Below are 20,062 nucleotides of genomic sequence, written 5' to 3'. Positions count from 1 at the left end.
GATTCCCCCCTCGCCGCAGCCACTGGAGCCGCAGCCGACCTTCCAGCGGGGCTGGGAATGGAAATTGAGGAGATGACGTCTCTCCCCCCGGAGCAGGGCGGGGGGGACGAAGTTTGGCTGCGTGAATGCCGAGGAAAGATGTTTGAGCCGGCCTGACGCTCGCTTTCTCCCTCTACCCGCCCCCTCCCCGAGCTCCCAAATCTCCCTGGCCCCGTCCCGGCGACGCTGGCTGTCCCAAGCCCTGCCAGCTCCGGGGACGCCCCAGGGGCGCAGCCAGCTGGAGGCAGAGGCGCAGGCAGGAAGTTTCGGAAGTTTCTGCAGGCAGCGGGCTCGGCCCCCCCCCCCCCCGCCCCGTCCCCTCGCCCTCCCAGCGATGCTGGGCTCCGGCAGCAGCAGCTTCGGGAGAAAGAAATTCAGAGCTGGGCTCGGGATAGCGGGCCAGGAGTAGGAGACGATGCCTCTTTCGGAGAGCTCCTATCTGCCGCCCGCCGCCTTTGTCCTGAGCCACGTCCTGGGCATCGCCGGTGTCCTGTACTGGAGGAGCCGGAGCAGAGAAGGTAGGGGCAGCCCCCCCGGGGCGAGAGGCACTAAGATGGCCGGCGTGCCGCCGACAAGGGTCATGGCTTGTTTTCCCTCCCCAAGAGCCGTGGCAGTGGCACAGGCAGGGACAGACGTGGCTGGCGGGAAGGAAGGAGGAGGACGCGGTGGCAGGGATCCTCCCGTGGCCCTGGTCCCCATGGTGGGGGGGGGGGCAGGCAGAGGTTTCGGTGCCTAAATTTGGTCTCGCCACCCGTTCCCGGCCCACACGGGGGTGGGAACGGCTGGGATGGGGGGTGTCTCGCTGAGGACGAGGCTGCTTTTTGTCTCGGCACAAGCCCGCGACACGTGGCTGGTGTTCTGCCTCCCGGCTCCTGCCCCGGCACAGGCGAGCGTCCCTCCCACCCCTCACCGTGACAGCAGCGTCTGGGTTAGCCGCTGACGCCGGTAGCGGCAAGATGCGGCCCCAGGACCTCCTCCCGGCACTGGCACGGGCTCGCTGAGCAGCTGGGGCTGACCCTGCCTCAGTTTCCTAAAATAGGGCTTGCACATGACCACTGCTTGAGGAGGGCGAGGATTCGTTACAGGGATGTGCGGCAGCTCCGGGCCCTGGACAAGGACTCAGTAGCTCCTTCTCCGTCCTGACCTCTTCCTCCTGGGATTTGTTTGTTTTGATTCCTCCCTCTTTTTTCCAGCAGTGCTTGTTCTCGCCTGTGCCTCTGCATGGGGCCTTTTCCCTGTGCCCGTGACTGATTCCCCCTTTTCTTTCACTTTTTTTGTGCAAGGGAGCGGGACCACGGAGCCTGGGCAGCACGCAGGGTCTTTTCCCCAAATACTGCTTTGGGATACACTTCTTCCTTTCTCCCTCAAAACTACGGAGAGAGAGATAGTGGGACTGAGTTGCACAAACATGCTGCCGTGCAGAAATGCACCCTGTTACCCACTAAACCCAGCCTTGCTGCAATTCCTCTTGTTGACCCGCCGTCCCTCGTCCACTTAATTAGTCTCGGTGTCTGGGCAGTGTTGTGCAGCGACGTGCTCGGCTCCGTCTGGGGACCTCCTGGCCGCTTCCCAGCACGACTGTCTCCTCCCAGCTCCTCACCCCCATACTGCGCCGACTTACTGCTTCGCCCTACAGAAATCCGTCCGTTTTGGGAAAAAATCCTGGTGCAAGTGTTGCAAGCAGCAACTATATTCAATATCTGTTCTCCTTCATCACTCCTTCCCGGTAAAGGTCAGGTAATACCCACCCCACAGGGGCAGCATCCTGGAAGACGAGGGTCATCTTGCAGCAGGTTTTGTTGCCCTGCGATGCTCGCCCAGGTCTGCCGAGCATCCACTCGGGTCTCCTTTGCATCACCACTTCTCAGGTGTCTCCCTCATTAAAAATCCGGGTGCTGGATAGTTTTCCACCGCAGGTATCTCTTGTGCATTCTTCTAGGCTGAATCAGGCACCGTTTCCTTTCCCTGTTTCGAAAGGCTCTGTAAGTCCTGCCCGGTCGGCTCTGTTGTCATGATGGATTATGTCAGCTTGCGAGTTGGCAGCCAGCACATTTTAAATACCTCGTGCTCCTCAGCCAGACAGGTTTTTTGCATATCCTCCATCTTAAAACTACCACGTTAAAAAAAGCGCATTCCCATTCTTTGCTGGCCTTGAAGGAGTTCAAGCGATGGGTTTCAATGCTTTAAAAATTTGTTTCTAGGCATTTATATGTAACAAAACCCTCCTTCACCCTAAGGCTGGCTCTCGCTGTTTAATGCACAGAGCTGCTTTCACGCTGAGCGTGGGCTCGGAGATGTCCCCAAGATCTCTGCGAGCTCGTCCAGCGCACCGCCCCGTCTGACGTCTCCCGTATTCCTTCGGCTTTAGCAGGAATTAATGAGCAGGAGCAGAAACCTTGGGAGCCGCTTCCAGGCTTTATTGCAGCAGGCTGAAGGAGTCGGTGGGGGACACTGAAACCCCCCGGCTGCCCCTGGGCTCCCTCCCGAGGATGGGAAAGGGCCATCCCAGGGGAGCACCAGAGAGCCTGGTCCCAGCCCCGGGCACCGGCAGGACAGGGGGTGCCTGGCCAGGGTTAGGGTTAGGGAGGGTGCCTGGCCAGGCACCCTCCGTCCCGCCGGCACCCAGGACTGGGATCGGGCTCTCGCAGCAGCAGCCTGAGGCAGGAGGAGGTGAACGGTGATGGAGTCTGACAGCAAGCAAGGCCAGCGATGATGGAGGAGAGATCCTGGGGGGGAGCGGCAGCTCCCGGCCGGGCATGTTGGGAGCTGCTGGGGATAGGCAGGCTGCCAGGACGGAGGCTGCTGCAGGCAAACGGAGGGGGGGAAATGTCTGTGCAGGGTGTTGTGGTGGTGGTGGGAGGGTCTCTGGCACCCAGCACCTATGGGAGCCCTCCCCATGACGATGGCAAGTGCCTGGGGGCCCTGAGGTCTGGTGGGACGGTGAGTGAGAGTTTTTCTTCCCACGCTCAGCTGATGCCCCCGGTTTCGGGCTCTGGAAACCAGCAATGGGGCAGGATGGTTTTCCCTGTTCCCCCTCACTAGCTGGGTTCACTTGGGGGACCGACAGCAGTGGGAAAACCTCAAAACCCACCTTCCCCTTCTGCGGCCGCCTCTGCTCCTTAGTCCTTGCTGCTTCTGGCCCCTCTGCGGGGGACTCATTCTGCCATGGTAGAGAGCAGACAGTGCCCCGGTGCGTTTGAGATCCCCGTTTCTGGGGATGCGGTGAACTGCGCTCTGATGTGCAATGGGGGGAGAGGAGGTGGGGAGGGAATTAAACAGCATGCGTGGTCCGGCAGAGGCTTGGGCCTGAGATGCAGGCAGCTGAGATGCGGGCAGCTGAACCCTGCTCCTCACTTGCACTGGGGAGCAGCCAGGGCAGGTCTCGGAGCACTCCCGGGCTGTCCCGCAGTGGTCCCTGCACCCCGGGGCTGGGCCCTGCCTGGGCAGGGATGGAGACAAGGACAGCATGGCTGTGGCTCAGTTGGGCTCAGGCTGGGTTGTTGCCTGGCTCGTCTCGGTTTTTGTGTCTGTGGGTCTGACCTGTCTTGGGAAAGCAGCAACACGAAAGCGCTTCGCTGCTGGAAGCATCTGTGCGGCTCCAATAGCATTGGCGGTGCTGGAAATCATCGAATGGTTGTGTGGCACGCGGTCATGTTCAGTTAAGGAGCGTGACTTTCACTGGTGCTGCTGGCAGCAGGGTCTCTGTTTGCCGCCGGTGTTCCCTGCGTCACTGCCACCAGCCTTTGCTCCATGCCCTGTGTGCGAGGGGACCCGAGGCTCCTCAGTCGGCCTTTCCTGCCCTCGCCTGCCGCTGGCTGGTCTTCGGAGCGGTGCAGATTTCCTCTAGCCACTGTAACCTTCCCTCTGGCTGTGCCCTGCCTGCCTGCCTGCTGCCCCGGCCATCGCCTCTGCTCGCTGTCCTTGGCTGGTGACAGGGTGGTTCTCGGTGGCTGGGGCCAGCGAACTCCTGCTAGACAAGGGAGAGGACAAGCAGGGGGGATTGCAACAAGTTGCCTATCAGGGTGACTCTGGAAAAGATTAGCCAGGGAGAGATAAGCTTGCAATGCCTTAATATTGTTAGTAAGCAGTAACCGGGCATTATTATTAGCTCAGATGATAGCGCGGGTGCGGGGTGGGGAGGTGTAATCTGGTTAGAGCCCAGGAACCACCCAAAGGTGGTGAGATGGGGCAAAAAAAAGGAGGAAAAAAACCCCATTTCTGCAGGAGATGGGAAGAGGGAGCACGCCGAGGAGCCGCTGGCCTGTGGCACCCCCCCGGATCCGGCACCGGAGGTGCCTTGCTGCAGACTTTCCGTGTGGGACTCGGTGACATGTCCCTGTCCCCGCGTGCTCCCTGCGATGCTCGGGGACACGCTCCTGCCTTCCTCCAGCAGCAGCCCGGCTTCTCTCACCCTCCTGGCCGGGGTGGCAGGGCTCCTGCCAGCAGAAGGTCTGCAGGGGGATTATATTTAGAAGAAAAGGAAGAGAGGTGGTGATAAGGAGGCCCCTGTTATCTCCCCGCGTGCCGAGCGGGGCTGCAGCCGGGTCCTGGCTCCGGCACTTCGGACCTGGGAAATGATTTGGGAAGAAGCTGCGGGCAGGCAGGCGGAGCAGGGAGAACAGCCTGGCATTGTCCCTCCCGTCCCCAGTGCAATTAACTGGAAAACAAGACGAGGAAAAACAAGCCAAGAGCCTGCCGGCGGGGCAGTGCCCGGCTCTGCGGGGCGAGCCTGCGTCCGCACCCCCAGCCTGCCAGCTTTCTGCTGCTGCTGCCGGGACCCACACCGCGCTCTGCACCGCTTCTTGCTCGCTGGCAGGAGGGAGCAGCTCTCCCTTTCCTCGCTGGGAGCTTTCTGAGCGGCTTTGCCGGCCATCGGGACCGCAGGCCAGTGAGGATTTTGCTGGCACAGAGCTGCCACGCCAGCGGCACCCTCAGCTGGGAGCACCCAGAGAAGCGTGAGGAGCAGGGGAATCACAGGCGAAGCAGCCGTTGACGTCGCGGCGGGGTTTGCGGCGATGCCCCGGAGGAGGAACGGCGGGTGCCCGTGCCGGGGGCAGCGGGTGTAGGAAGTGGTGCGGTGGGAGGAGCCGCGGCCGAGAAGTCACCCACCCGCACCCGCTGGGGCCAAGGTTGGTGCCGCCAGAAGACCCTTCCCCAGGAGCCGGGAGGCAGCCGCCGCTTTGCCGGGACCCAGTGCTCCCCATCCCGGGCTCAGGTGATGGAGAGGCGACATCTCTCCGGGGAGAAGAGGCGGCTGAGCGCCTGCCTGGTGTGCCGGATGTGCTGCATCGGTTAGTACCCGCCGCCCTCTCCTTCCCAGCCTGCAGGCAGCGCCCACCGTGCCACCGGCGCTGCGCCGCGGCCAGGGGACAGCTCAAGCTTTATCCACCCCAATTAATGCTGGGGTTGGGAAGGGACATGGCACCACGGCTCTGGGGGGGTCTGGTACAGGAAAGGTCCCTAAAAACACGTGGGGGTGACGCAGCTTCCTATTGCAGGCGGCGGCCGGCGGTGCCAGGCGGCAGCTCCGTGGCTCGGCCGCAAGGTCCCGGGAAGCCGTGCCGAGGCCAGAGCCTGGTGGGGTGGGGAGCGAGGGTGGCCGTAGTTCAACCAGCGGATAGTTTTCGGCACCTGATTATGTGCCTTGGCCGGAGGATGGAGCAGGATGCAGGGGAGGTGACGTGCCGGCGGCGGTGCTTTTGGATGGGGGAAGCCGTGGGGTGGATGAGGAGGAGGACAGATGTTAGAGGGTGCTTTCAAATCTGCGTGGATTGAGAGGTGGGGAGGTTTTCCCGAGGGCCCCTGGAGCCGTGGCTGCCCGGCCAGTGCAGGGACCCTCCAGTGACATCCCCCCCACCCCGGGAATGGGGACGTGTGGCCATCTGGGCAGGACACACAGCATGGCTGGGGAGCCCCGGCCAAGAGATGCTGATTTTCTCCCTTTTCTTGATTTTTGGCTTAAAACCAAAGCAAGGGGTGCTTCTGCCTGGTGGACCGTGATGTCAAAGGGATGTCTTGGGGTAGCGGGGCTCGTCCTTTCCCACTCTATCCCAGGGATCCCCTGGGCTGGATGGGGCAGCACTCGGGAGCTTGGGGTCGCGTGCCATGGGTCGGTACTGAGGCACACTCTCCGAGATGATGTTGTTAAAACCAGGCGATCCCGTTTGGCACAGGGCTGGCTGCCGGGGTTGCCCTGAGCCGCCCTTGCTGCCCGGGCGTGGGGAGGTGGGGGCTGAGCGGGACCCCCCTGTGACCCGCAGGACCCTCCGGCGGTGTGGCTCCATCTCATGCCCTCTCCTTTCGCCTTGTTTGCCTTTGTTTTTCACGTGATATTATTTTTTGCACTGAGAACGGGCAGGGCAAAGCCTGCCGACAGCTCACCCATCCCATACTGCTGCTTGGCATCACCACGAATCTCCCGTCTCGTCACCCCGTGGGGCTGGCGGCCACCCATGCTGCTCCCCGGGGACTGGGACCCCTTGGGGATGGGACCCACGTTGTCACCCTGTTCCACCAGTGTTCGGAGCTCCCAGCATCTGGCCAGGGCGCCCTCGGCTGAGCTGCGGGACAGAAATAAACGCTAAATCCTGACAATCCAATGAACCAAAAATACAGCGACAGAATAAGCTGCTAATTGCAGACGCTGCTAGTGCCCGGCAGAGGCCTGTTATGGGACATCTGTGGGGTTTATATAATGCGTTAAAGCCTTCCGGGAGCGGGCAGGGGAGGGGGACACCCTCCTAAAGCAGGGGGGCTCAGGCAAACCCCACCTCCCTCCCTGCACTACCTCTATGGGGGACGAGGACGCACAGGGATCCCGGCCGGGGGGACACATTTTGGGGGTTCAGTTGCTGCTGCCAGCTGCAGCTATACCCATCCCAGTCATCCATGCTGCTTTTATTCAAATAACACTATTCTCCCCCAAAAAGCAGTGCATTTTGTTCTAGCTGTGTGGATGCTCCTACCTCCCTGCCTGAGCGAGATGTCGGAGCTGCGTGAAGGGCCCCGTCCCGCACTAACCCCTGAATAAGCAGCCTCTGTTCCCCTGCGTGGGCGCAGGATCTGTCCGGCAGTCCTGGCACTGCCGGCGATTCCTCTGTCTCTTCCCTCATTTCAAAGTCATTTGAGTTTCTGCATGAGAAACACTGACCGAGAGCTGCCTTTGTCTTCTTTTGACAGATGAACGGGACAGAGTCCAAAAGAAAACCTTCACTAAATGGGTCAATAAACACTTGATGAAGGTAAGAGTCACGTATTTTATTATAAAGCCGGTTAAATGGCCCTCTGTCTGTCCGTTCTGGCTCAGGACTGGCAGATAAATGCCTTTTTAAAATTATTTTTAAATTTATTTTTTGTCTGGGAACTTTTGCATTGGATTTGAGTGTTTGTACACGTCTGTACTCAGAGCAGAGACGGTTGCAGGGGAGATGTGCTGGTGCCTTTGGAGGGCACTGTAACATCACCACTCAGTTCCTTTTTATTACATTTGCCTCCTGAGCACCCGGTCCTTGCCTTAACGCGAGGCTTGTGCATCTTCCTGCATGGGGTCGCGGGCAGCTGGGGCGAAGGAAGGGATCCCGGCGTGGGGCTGCTCCCCCCTTGCACCCCCTTTCCCAGGGCAAAGGGGCTTTTTTGTCTTTCAAGGGATGCTCCTGCGTGGAGAAGAGCCCCAAAGTGTGTGAAGGGAGATGCTTGCAGCCGTAGGTAGCTAAGCAGGATTACCATCGCACTGCAAGGTGCCTCCTGCTTTTCTTGGTTAATGCCAGGTGTTTTTTAATTAATTCTCCATTTGCTAAAAAAAGAAGGAAAAAAAGTCATTTGGGCATTGGGTGTCACAGCTGTATTTTCCTGCCAGCTTTGCAAACCTCCGCGTCAAGCTTTTGGCTGCTTTCTGAGTCTTACAAAGGAGGGGGAAAAAAGAAAAATCTCGAGGCCACCTGCTTGAGGCTGCTGTGGGAAAACATCTGGGGATTCCCAGCCGAGTGAAACCCCAGGACAAGGTCTGGGTGTCTGGGGGAAGAGCAGGTACAGAGGCTGCGTGCGGTCAGCCTGCGCTTGCAGCTGCGCTGCCCCATAGAAACCTCCTCTGGTCTCAGAAGGAAGCTGGGTGCTGTGTTTTGGGAGATGCTGTAAGGTAGCGTAAGCAATGAAACCACCGCTTCAGGACTGAGCTACCCTTTCTGCAGAGGTCTGCGTGCAATATTACGGGATTGCCTGGGGGACGGATGGTTTAACAGTTTGATTTGGTGCGTAAAATTGGCAGCAGCTTCTGCCAGGTCATTTGGGAAACGGGAGGCTGCTTTCCTTAGCGATAATTCTGGAATAACTATTTTAAATGGACGCGGCTCGGAGGGAGACGTCTGCCTGCAGATGCCACTGCCTTCCTCCTGCGCTCTTGCAAACGGCGGGAGAGCGCAGGAGGGCGAGCGAATCTGATGGCTTTTCCTCCCCGGCTCTCCGCAGGTGCGCAAGCACATCAACGACCTCTACGAAGACTTGCGAGATGGCCACAACCTCATCTCCCTCCTGGAGGTGCTGTCGGGAGTGAAGCTGGTAAGTCCCCAGGGCTGGGCAGCGATGCTGCTGCCCCCTCCCCGAGCCTCCTCTCCATCCTTTCCCCTGCTCCCCTCCACTCCCAGCCATCAGCTGTCGTTTCTTATGCCATAGTTTTGTTTTCAAATGTCTGTCGTTGTTTCTTTTATTATTATTACTATTATTATTTATTATTATTATTGTATTTACTTTCACTCCAACTCGTGCTCCCCAGGCTGGTCTCTTGGATACCACCAAAGCATGTGATTAAAGCCGCTGGCTTATGGTGCCCTGGGTAGAGCCCTATTTTTGTGAAGGCTTACACACCTTCATCTTCTCGATTTGGCTCCATATTTAAAATAACAGATAATAGTGGCTTTGACTAAAACTGTTTCTGTGACAGCGTGCCCAGCAGTTTAGCTCAGATTTGACACTCCTGCCCCATGCTCGGCTCCTGCACGAGCTGGATATGTAGCAGTCGGTGGCACGCAAACCTCTTCCTGTGTCTTGAGCATCGTAAAGTCCCCCTCCTTCCTCCTCCTCCTCCTCCTCCTTCTCAGACTGACACATTCACTCAGCTCTGGGAAGATCCCAATTGCTGCAGCAGGGTAGCACAGCAGGAATTATTTTAGTTTTCCCCTAAAATAGGATCTGGGCAAAGATCTCCTAACTCCCTCCATTACCCTCCAGAGGTGCCAAATCAGTTTTTGTGGGGGCTGAAAAATTGGATCAAGCTTCCTGTGATCCAGACAGCTTCCTTCTCTTTGCTTCAGCTTTCAAAGCCGGGTGGAAATTTCTGTGCTCGAGCCTGGGGTGTGCTGGAGATCCAGCCACCTTCGTCCCCGCTCTTTCGTTTTTCCTTTTACCTGGGTGTTGCATTTTGGTTTCCATTCTGTCTCCCTGTTGTGTCACCCTCCCATCGCTGCTGTCCCTCCCGTCCTCGTTAGCAAATAGAGCCGCCAGCTCAGAGGAGCCTTCGCCTGGTGAGAGCGCCGGCCTGGTGCCGTGCAAGCAGCGAAGAGCGTGAGGAGGAAGATGATGATGATGAAGAAGTAGGTTGAGTCTGCCCCGGCCGCAGCGTATTCCTGGCAGACGCTGGAGTGCCGTCAGATAGTCCAGTGCAGCCCAGCATCGCTGGGGGCTCCGACCTTCCCCTCTCTTCGGTTTTAGCCGGGGTTTTTGATACAACCCACCCAGCCTGGCCAGGGTGGTCGCCCCGAGCGAGGGTCTGTGGAGGGGAAGCTGTAAGAGCGGAGCGGCACCCGATGCCGCGGTCCTCGTTACCGGGCTGTGTTGACGTTAACTGGATTATCTGCGCGTGCATTGCAGTGTCGGCCGGCAGTCAGGGCACGCCACCCACCTGGTGTGACAGCATGTGTCCCCGCCACGGGGCGGGAGGGGACAGGGATGGGTCCTGCACGCTGCTCCCGGCCGGGCCCCCGCCTGCTCGGCCCTCGGGGAGCCGCAGTGACGGCTGCTCACCTCGCACTGCATGGACAGGCTCCGGGCACAGGCACCTTCTCGGGGGGCTGGTGCCACCGTGGGGTCCGGGGCGCGACCGGCAACCCCGTGCATGTGAGTGGAGGTGGGAGCGAGCACAACCCGGCCCCAGCTGAGGGTTACCCTGAAGGGGCTGGACCCCAAAACCTTGCTCAGGTGTAAGAGAAGGTGTTTTTTCTAGCCCCCTTGCTCTGGGTGACGATTCTCTTGTGCACGGTGTCACCTCCCACCTGGAGCAGCACAGGAGGAGCTGGGGCTGTAGCACCTTCCCGCCGGGCTCCAGTCCCCTCCAGCCCTGGAGATGTTCCCCTTGCAGAGACAGCTCTTCTCCTTCAGGCTGGGGAAGGAAGGTGACTCAGAGGACTTGGGGTGTCCTAGCAGTTCAGAGCATCATGGTGATGCCTCATATTGAGGCTGAGATCAGGATTTGGGCGTCGATCCTCCCCTTCCTGCTGATTCAAAGCAGACCCAGCATCCCATACCTTTCCCCTGGCCGCGGCTCAGCCGTCGGGTACCTCGGAAAATCCCCCGCCTGCAGCAGCGACGATGAGCACAGCCCAGGGCATCTCATTTCTCCCTTCCCCAAAGGTTCAGAGATGGTAGCAGCAGCCCCTGCCCGCATGCGGGAGAAGCTGAGCGGGGTCTGCAGGGCTGGTGCTGAGGTCGGGGTTTCTCTGCCATCAGTGGGGACCCACAGCCGGTCCCTGCCTGGGTCCCCATGTCCTGCTGTGGAACAGACCTGCCTCTGCTTCCACCTGGACGGGTTGGACTCTGTACCCGCCCGAGTAAATCTCTCTTTGCTGAGCCCTCTTCCCAGCTTGTCTGGCTGACCATGGGTGGGTGAGATCCTGCCCTGGGATCTCGGAGGCTGAACCAGTCCTGCCTGCTGCTGGCAGCCATGCGGTGCACTGCTCAGAGCCTGGACGCAGACCCTCGGGGTCTCAGAGGAGGTCGAGATCTCGGGGTCTTCCCACCTCCGTGCCCCACCGTGGCCTTTTTGCCCTCTTTCGGCAGGATCGTGCTTAGCAATGATTTTATTTGCCTCCAGAGCAAGAAGATAGAGCAGGGTGTGTGGAGTGCACGGGGAGGGGGGGGTCACACCAGCACGCTGAGTGTGGGGGCTGCCGCAGGCAGCTCCCGGGGGCATGCGGGGGGTGGCTGTGCATGCGGGGTGCTGCCGGCCTGGCCCCGTGAGCCTGACCTGAACCTGCCGCCTCTCTCTTGCAGCCGCGTGAGAAGGGGCGGATGCGTTTCCACCGGCTGCAGAACGTGCAGATCGCTCTGGATTTCCTGAAGCAGCGACAGGTAAGGGCTGATTTAGGCTCATCCAGAAGCAGGGCTGGATGATTTGCGGTTCTTTCTCCTGGCTGGGGCTCAAGAAGGGTGTCGAGAAGCAGCGTCAGCCTGTGCCAGGGTGTGCCCGTCCCCACGGTGCCGGTGCTGGTTGAGGATGACTGTCAGGGGACTTTCCCCTGTAGGTGTTGTGCACTCTCAGAACCGCCCATTCGGCGCCAAAACTAGTATCAAAATGAGGGACCGGACTCCAGTTCTGGGAAGGGGTTTGCAAATGTCACGGACAGTCACTTCTGCACCACGAAAGCCTCACCTGGGGCTCCCCGGCAGATCCCGGCGGTGGGGTTGGGTGGCTGTGGCACATCCATACCTTCCCACCAGCTTTGGGGGAGATGTGGCAGCTGGTTTCTGCCCAGCCCCACGCAGCCACGGCCTCGGCGCTGGCACAGCCGGCTGCCATTTTTGTGCGGCATCACCCCTCCGGACGGCGGCACAGACATATCGTCCTCCCGCGCTGCCCCTGGGCAGCATCGCCCTTCGGCTTTCGGAGGGCAGGCTCCCTCCGCCGACCTTTTGGGAGGTGTTGGCCCCACAATGCCTGTGCAGCTGGCAGAGACCAGGCATCCTCTGCACCCCTGGGCAGATCCCGCCCGGAGCAGTGGGATTGCATCCCGAGACTTGTTGGCTCTACAGGTGAAACCCCCGCAGCCCTGGGGCCGGGTGTCCTGTTCCGCCTGTTGGGTCAGGTCTCCTCATCGTGATGCTCCCCAGATATGCCTGAGACGATGATAAATTGTACCAGTTCATGCTGAAGCAGAGACTTTTCTCTCTCTCTGCTGGCCTGAGGGCACTGAATAAATTTGAGCATGTGCCCCACTCTAGGGAGGGTGAGCCGCTTCCAGCCCCCCCCTGCTCCTCCTCCCCGGCCCCTTGATAGAGACATTTTGCCGGGGGCTCTCGGAGCTTGTTCTTCTACTTGGATGAAACAGCTTTTTCCTTTGAAGCATGATCGCCTGGTGGCAGCGGCCTTGCTGGGACGTCTTACCCCAGACGCTCCTGCTAGAGACTGATCGTGGGGTCCCCTTGAGTGTTGGGGAGTGGGGACTCCCCCGTGGGGAGCCCACTGGGGGAGAAGAGCCCAAAGCACGTGGCAGCTCCCAGGAAGGCGGCTGCAAGGAGAGCAGGAGCAGCGGCCGGGCAGCACTGCTCCGGTTTGCATCTGCTGGAAGCACCGAGGCCGGTGCTCCTGGTGCTGCAGGCATCTCCGCACGGTTCCGGGACAGCACATGCATTTAAACCACCCCTAAAGCAAAACAGCCGGGAGGGAGCAGCTCTGGGACTGTGCGGGGCCGGAGTCTGCCGGGACAGGAGCTTTCAGTGGGTGCTGGGGAAGGAACCTCAGCAAGGGCAACGCTGGCGTTTCTGCCTTTGTTAGGGCTGATTGATTAGCAGCTTGGTTTTGAACCTAGGAGGGAGTTAATAAAGCTCAGCCGTCCTCTTTTAACCATGCTCTGTGGTCTGTAGCTATTAAATTATGCACTAGTGCTCAGGGCTTCAGGGATGAGGCGCTTCTCCCTGTGAGCTGAAATAAAGCCATTAAGTGCTGGGAAAGCACTTCTAGATGGAGAGTGCTAGAGACGTGAAAAATCCTTCCTTCCCCGCCTTCCCGAGCCGGGGCATGGGGTGGTGTGGCTGCCTCTGCGGGAAGCGCTGGGGTCTGCATGTCTGCTCCCCGCCGGAGTGCTTGGGGTGGCCCTGGGGACAGCGTGGTCGGGGACATGTCCCCCTGCTCTCTGTGGGTGAGGCTGATGGGGAGCTTTGACCCTGTTGCTTCTCTTTCAGGTGAAACTGGTGAACATTCGCAACGATGACATTACGGACGGCAACCCCAAGCTCACCCTGGGGCTCATATGGACGATCATCCTCCACTTCCAGGTAGGTCATGAGAGTTCCTTGCCGAAGGACGCGGGGCGGACGGCGGGAGCGTGTTGTCTCCCCAGGGCGCTGGCATCCGTGTCTCCACATATTTCGTGGCGATGCCGGCACGCAGATTGGTTCAGAGGATCAACACACGTTGCAGTGTCATGGAGACCGGTGTCGGAGAATAGCAACACCCTTTTCTCATCATTTACATAATGAAATCATTAATGATGGATTGTGTGCGGTGGCCTCCCGGTTGGCACCAGGGTTGTTGGCTGTAGCTGTTTGCTCAGCTGAAGTCTCTGGAGGAGAAGAGCAAATTTGGAGGGGGCCGCAGGGGGACAGGCTGAGCTCCCACCCACGCGGGGCTGTTATCCCGAGGCGCTCCCGGCCCTTTGGGTGGTCGGCGCAGCCCTGGAATCTTTCGTTGGGATGGAAAATGTCAGCTACGTGACAGCGGTTCAGGACAGGGGTGGGAGAAGCTCCCTGACCCAGCCTGGGGTGCTGGGGAATGCACTTAGGACGGTCTCCAGCAATCGCGTGCTATAGATGCTCTTGCAAAACAAGGTCTCGGGTCTTTAATAGCCTCAAATTACCCGGTTGTAGCTTTGATGCCCTCAGGGGGACAACGCATGGCCCCTAATGCCACCAGTGTGTTGGCATGTGGGGCTTGCTGAGCGGTGCTGCTGTCAGCAGCTCGTTAGTGATGTGGCATTAGCTCTGCGGCCATCTCTGCTGTGGGACCGAGCCCGTGGGAGCTGCTGTGTCCCGGCTCCCTGCTGTATCCCGGCTCCCTGCCTTATCCCCGCTGGCATCTTCCAGACGAGACTAGCGCTGGCTTTGAGACCTCGTAAGGAAGATGTTCATTTTTGGAGGATGAGTGGGCAGCGCCCCGGGGAGAGGCTTTTGGGGGAAGCATGGGGATAAATTGGGTGTAAGGCTGCTGACGAGGCGCTCTGCCGGTGTTTTGGCCCTGGGAAGCAGCCGGGGTCGAGCAGGGTCTGGATGCTGATGAGTCACCGTCGTCTCCGGTGGGGCCCTGGCTGGTGGCATCCTGTCCCCGCTGTCCTCAGGGTGGCCCTGCCCTGGTGCATCCTCTGCTGCAGGAGACCAGGGAGGGGAGATCAGGAGGTCCTGGGCCCCCTCCGTGCCCAGCTCGGAGGGGACGCTGCCACCCTGCCGTGGGGGACAGTACGGGTGACCAGGGGGCCCCAGGGGAGCTGGGCTGGTGCCGGCGAGCCTGCGTGTCCTCTCCCCGCCTGCGCTAACGGAATTTTTTCTGGGGTTGTAGCTCCATTGTGAACCTCTTAATCTCTCGTGTCCCAGTGCTGCTGCCTGGGGGCAGGCGGCTGGGAGAGCCCCAGGGAGAGGTTTGGGGTGGGCTGGTGCCGGTGCGGAGCCTGGGCACTGCCAGCTCTGCAGGGAGCTGGAGCGGTGAAGGCATGGGGGCTGTGCCCTGGGGGCTACCCCATGCTCTGGCAGCTCTTGGGGTCACTGGGTCCCTTAGTCATCTCCTGGGTTGCTCCTCATTGAGTGTTTCTCCCCTCCCAGCCCTGCTCGCTGGGGCTGAGTTTAGTCCCCCCATCTTTATGGCCCCTGCTCCCCATTTTCTGTCTGACCCCTGCTTTTGGTGCGTGTTACCCTGCTCTGGTCCTTCTGCGCTGGCGAGTGGAGTTGGGATGCTGCATGCTCCTCGAACCTCTGCCCTCGGTGGCATTCGGGGCAGGAGGTACAGGAGAGAGGCAGGACGTGGGGCCGAACTGGGACTGGGAGCATCGGCGCTGCCATAGCCTGTTGGGACCCCATGACTGCGGCTCCCTGAAGCGATGCTGGGTCCCCAGGGCACCTTGGGCTGCCCCTCCGTGCCCTGAGCTGGGGGAGCCTGGCAGGAGGGTGGGCACGTGAGCCGGTTTCTTTGGGCTCTCGGCATTAAGAATTAAGGAGCAAACCTCCCGAATTGGAGAGAAACACTCCTGCGGGAGCTGGCGCGGCGGCTCCGCGTCCCCGTTGGCGTGCATACAGAACCGCTCTGACTCCTCCCCGCTTTCTTTTTTTTTTTTTCCCCCATTTCTCTCCCACCCCTTCCTTTATGCTACCTTTGCCAACCTTCCCTGGGTTTTGTGTTTTTTATCCCCCTCTTCCCCACCCTCTCCCACTCCCCTCCCCTCTCGGCTGCCTGATTCCTGCTCCCTGTTTGTGTTGGCGAGGGCCGTGCTCCAATTACCTCATATTTGGAGAGAAGGACGCCGCAGCCAATCCCCGCTCCCTCTGCTTTTAGGTCAAGTGATTTCTGAACTGCAGTGAGATGCTTTGAATTTGTCTTCTCGCAGCGCCCAGGCTGTAAGATGGCTGTCTGGAGCGGTGGCAGCGGCGGCAGGGCTGGCGGGAGGGAGCGGCAGCGAGGGGCAGTCCGCAGCACGGTGTACGGCGTGCGTTTGATCCGATGAAGCCCGGCTCGGGATTTATTCGGGAGCCGGCGACTCGCTTAGCTGCGTTACTGCCGGCACTGAGGAGGAGGAGGAGGAGATGGGGAATTCTCTGGGCTGCGTTAAAGAGCCGAAGGAAAAAGCTGTGGGAAAGGCACCCCTGCCTCCCAAAAAAAGGGTCCGCTTTAAACGGAGGCGGAGAGGGAAGAGGAGAGCGATGCCGGAGGCAGCCCCGCAGGAGGAGCCCCTGGCCCTGGAGGTGGCTGAGGATGAGGAGGCACCGAAGTCGAAGGCAGTCCCCCGGCAGGAGGGAGGAGAGGAGCCCACCGGGAGCTGGCACTGCGGGGGGGACCCCAACCCGGCGGCCCTGCACCCCGGGCTCATCGTGCAGGTGAAGGAGCGGTTTCAGGGGGAGGTGCAGAAAGCTCGCCTGGTGCTGGAGCCGCAGCGGCCGGGTGCAGCGGGGGCTTCCCTGGAGGAAGGCACCACCGTTATCGCCCGCTTGCTGGAGAATCCAGCCGAGAAGGACTGCGAGAAGGCGGTGAGCCGGCTGGTCGAGCTGCAGAGGAGCGGTGCGGGCAGCCGTCGGGCCGTGCTGCTGCCCCTGCGCGGGGGGACCGTGTCCGGTGAGGAGCCAGCGAAGAGCTGGGCGCCGGGGGCCAGCAGCACCCTGGATGCCTGGGGGAAAGGAGGCAGCAACGATCCCAGCTCCAGCACCGCATGGACCTGCTCCTCCGCAGCAGAGCCAGGCACCGTTTCGGAGCTGTCTACGCCGTCCCCCATGGTGGATCAGCTAGAAAACCCCAGCGTGGGGAGAACCTCAGGGTTGCCATCGTCTCGGGCTGGGGAGGGAGATGGGCATGGACTGCCGGCCTCCCGCAGCCCGTCCTCCTTCAGCGGGCGCAGCGGCGGCGCGGCCCGGAGCTCCTCGGGGTACGGCAGTGACCCAGCACGCCGGCCGGCCAAGGGCGCTGGAGCTGGTGGTGCCACAGCGTCTCCCTCGGAAGGTGGCCGTGGGCTCGCTGCGGAAGGCCTGGCTTGGAGGGGGAGCTCGGGGACAGCCGGAGGAATGGTCAGTGTCTGCGTGTACCCTCGCCCCCTTTCAGGAGCGGGGTGGGGGGGGACCTGGTTCAGTGGACCCCAGATCCTGGTGGCCCCTGGGGACGGTCATCTTGGCGAGGTGCAGCCTCGTGCTGAGCGCGGGCGGGAGGACTCCGGTGCAGAAAGCTCCCAAAGCCTTTTCCCCTCCGAGCATCTCCACCGGGAAAGCATCCCCCAGGGACCGACCCATCCTGTCCTCCGCTCCTGGCACAGGCGGCCAGAGAGCGGCTCTTGCCGGAGCCGGTGGGTGCGGCCGGCGGTCACACAGATCTCGGTGCTGTTGCGTTTGCCGTCGGCAGGGCGCTTGCTGTCACCAGTGGCATGTGTGCCCTCGGGGCTGCTGGGTCGGGTGTGAGTTTGGGGTGTCCCCTTCCTGCTGCCCGCACTCAGCTCCCAGGCGGGCAGCGACGGGCGAATGTGGAGGCGCGGGGCTCTCCCTGCTCCGAGGGAGCTCCAAGAGGAAGAGGAGGGCACGATGCTGTGTTTTGGAGCCCATTGTTGCTGTTTGGAGGTTGCTCTTCGGGGGTGACAGGGCGGGCTGAAGGCACGCTTGGGTTTGGCCAGGCTCTGCACACCCTAGGACAAGCATGTGGTTGGAGGGGCAGGAAAGGGGCTGTGGCCCCCGATACCTTTGTGGGTTGGGACCGGTGTCACAGCCACCATCCGGCCTTCGGTGTCCTGCCACCGGTTGCTTGATGCACGAGGCTGATGTTGGAAAGGTTTGGAAGGGGCTGGCCCCGGGTCCCGTGAGTTTCTGCTTTCTCTTCTTGCTGGTGCCTCCCTAAATCTTTGTCCTGACACAGACATGTGAAGAAAGGAGGGTGGAGCTGGTGCCGCATCCTGCACCTCCGTAAGCGCATCTCTAGGAGGGTCTCCTGCAAGGATGCCCTCGGGGATAGCCCAGCGGTTGGAGAACCCCAGTGCTGTATGAATGATTAAAAATAAAGGATTTATCTGAGCTGGGTGCCGCGAAGAGCTCCCTGAGCTGGGCAGCAGCGCTGGAGAGCCCAGGTGGGGCACAACCGATGGGTGCATTCACAGAAGGTTTCGTTCTGCTCTTAATTAAGAGCTGCCGGGTAATCAATAAGGGGGTGCTGGGCAGGCGGAGGTTTGTAGGTCCCTCTCTGCTCCCTGCAGGCATGGAGGGTCCCGTCCTGCTCCTCGCCCAGCACATCGCCCTATCCATCCTGGCTCTACTGCCAGGTGCCGGGTCCCGGCATCCCTAAGGAAACCCGGCCCCGGGGCTGGAGGAGTTAAAGGCAGCGCCGGCGGTGTGGCAGCGGCTGACAAAGAGCAGTTTTGTGTGTGATGAGCGTATCAGGCTCGGGAGAGGGAGGTGAGCTGCAGCATACCAATTACACCGTCGCTCGCCGTGCTGTGCTGTGCCTCGGCAGCATCCTCCCCGCCGGTGGGAGAGGCAGCTAATCTTGCAGGTCCCTGCCTCCTGCCTGCAAAGGGATCTCTGGCAGCTGGGACCTGTGCAATGCCAGCACCCCGACGGGGTGTATTTTTGGGGGGAATAAAGCAATTGGGTGTTCAGGGGGAGGGGGCTCGGAGGGGCGGTGGGTAGGGCTGGGTCCTGGCACACCTTCTCCCTGCAGTGCCAGGAGGAGGAATTCAGCGAGCAAACAGCCCGCGTTGCCTTTCCACAGGCGCCCCGGAAAATACGAGCGGCTCCCATCCTCCCCTTTGTCTGCCCCTTAATTAAGGGGAGGTAATTGTACTAATTGGGGAGCTGGGGGGGGGATGGGCGAGGAGGAAGCCGTGCCAATCAGAAATATGCTGGCATGCGGAGACACGTGCGTTTTGTCACGTGCAAGTCTGGGATTTGCAGCCAGTCCTGTGCGTCTGTCTGAGAGGGGTCTGGGACTGTCGGTCTCTTTTGTTGGGGAAGTGGGTCATGGCACCCCTGCCACCAGCACGCCCTGGCACCTGCTTCTCCAGGCATGGCGAGGCAGAGGGCGGATGCGACAGCTTTCTCCCCATCCTTCCCTTTCACCCTGGGATGGAGCCGGTGGCCCAGCTCCAAGCAGCTCCGCTGGCTGGAGGGCAGGGCGAGAGCTCTGCCCCACGTGTCCTCTCAAAGAGCACCTCCAAGCGCTGTTTTCCGCTTCTTAAGTTGGTATTTTTTACAATGTGATGCTCCAGGTGGAGCATCCCGTGCCAGGCCAGCAGTCCCGGCAAGGGATGGTGTCGGTGGTCCCCTCTTGGGTGCTCCCTCGCTTCCCAGCCATAGCTGCTGCTGGATGAGGCCGACAGTTCCTGCGTGAGCCCCGGGTGTCTGAGGGTGCTGGGGCTCCTCGCAGTGGGTGCTGGGCGGGAGCGGGCAGCGGAGCAGGTTTGTACAGGAGGGCACACAAGCATTGTTGTCGGCACAGCATGTTCAGGGTGGGAAGAGACCCGCCTGGACCCCCGTCTCGCCAGGGCATTGCGTTCCTGGCGAGGTGTACCCCGAGCCCTGGCTGGGGGGGATGCTGCCGGTGTAACGCGCCGGGGCGTGCCGCGGGCTGCCGGCCGCACAGCGCTGTTCTCCGATGTGCTCGGAGCACGTGTGGCAGCAGCCGCTCCCGAGAGCAGAGCCTGGGCAGAGGAGCAGCTCCGGTGAGCTCAGTGATGGTAGGAAGCCGGGGTCCGGTGGTGATGGCTCCTGTGCCGGCAGGGCAGGGCTGGGCTGGGCGGCCAAGCAACACCTCGTGCCCCTGTGAAATGGGGTTGGCAAACGGCTGTGCCTCCCTTGCCTGCCTGGATCTCCAGTCTGCCCAAACCATGCCACACCTCGGCAGCCCGGTGCCCTCCTGCAGTGGTCCCTTCCCATGTCTGTTGGCTGTGGGGTCCCCTCTCCCCCACGGTGACCAGGAGTTTCCTCCTGCTCTTCCTGGCAGCTGCCAGGTCTCAGGCAAGTTCATAGAAACCGGCCACGCCTGGTGGTCATTCCTCCTCCCGCATCACCCCATGGCTGTGCCGCTTCCTTGCAGATCTCTGACATCTACATCAGCGGGGAGTCGGGGGATATGTCGGCCAAGGAGAAGCTGCTTCTGTGGACACAGAAGGTGACGGCGGGTTACATCGGGGTGAAGTGCACCAACTTCTCATCATGCTGGAGCGATGGGAAGATGTTCAACGCGCTCATCCACAGATACAGGTAGGCAGGAAGGAGCAGTGGAGAGCATCGTCTGGGTGGGAGGAAGAGCTGAGGACCTCCCAGGGGTCCCGCAGCCCACCGCTGCGGTTGGTGATGGTCTGGAGTGCTT

The 20,062-nt window shown here is 60.9% G+C and overlaps 1 protein-coding gene across 1 annotated transcript in view; it reads left to right on the top strand.

The window, feature by feature from the left end:
* The first annotated feature begins 454 nt into the window (after positions 1–454).
* Positions 455–20,062, top strand: part of MACF1 (microtubule actin crosslinking factor 1) — a 118,235-nt gene continuing 98,627 nt past the window's right edge. The window contains exons 1-7 of the mRNA XM_050909736.1: positions 455–557; positions 7,219–7,280; positions 8,503–8,592; positions 9,519–9,623; positions 11,299–11,376; positions 13,207–13,299; positions 19,787–19,953. Of these exons, the coding sequence (XP_050765693.1) occupies positions 455–557; positions 7,219–7,280; positions 8,503–8,592; positions 9,519–9,623; positions 11,299–11,376; positions 13,207–13,299; positions 19,787–19,953 (698 nt within the window). The remainder of the gene's footprint in view (positions 558–7,218; positions 7,281–8,502; positions 8,593–9,518; positions 9,624–11,298; positions 11,377–13,206; positions 13,300–19,786; positions 19,954–20,062) is intronic.

Source organism: Gymnogyps californianus, chromosome 22 (assembly GCF_018139145.2).
Source record: "Gymnogyps californianus isolate 813 chromosome 22, ASM1813914v2, whole genome shotgun sequence".
NCBI classification, from domain to species: Eukaryota; Metazoa; Chordata; class Aves; order Accipitriformes; family Cathartidae; genus Gymnogyps; species Gymnogyps californianus.
Note: the sequence above shows the minus strand (reverse complement) of the source record. Positions and strands in the feature narration are given on the sequence as shown.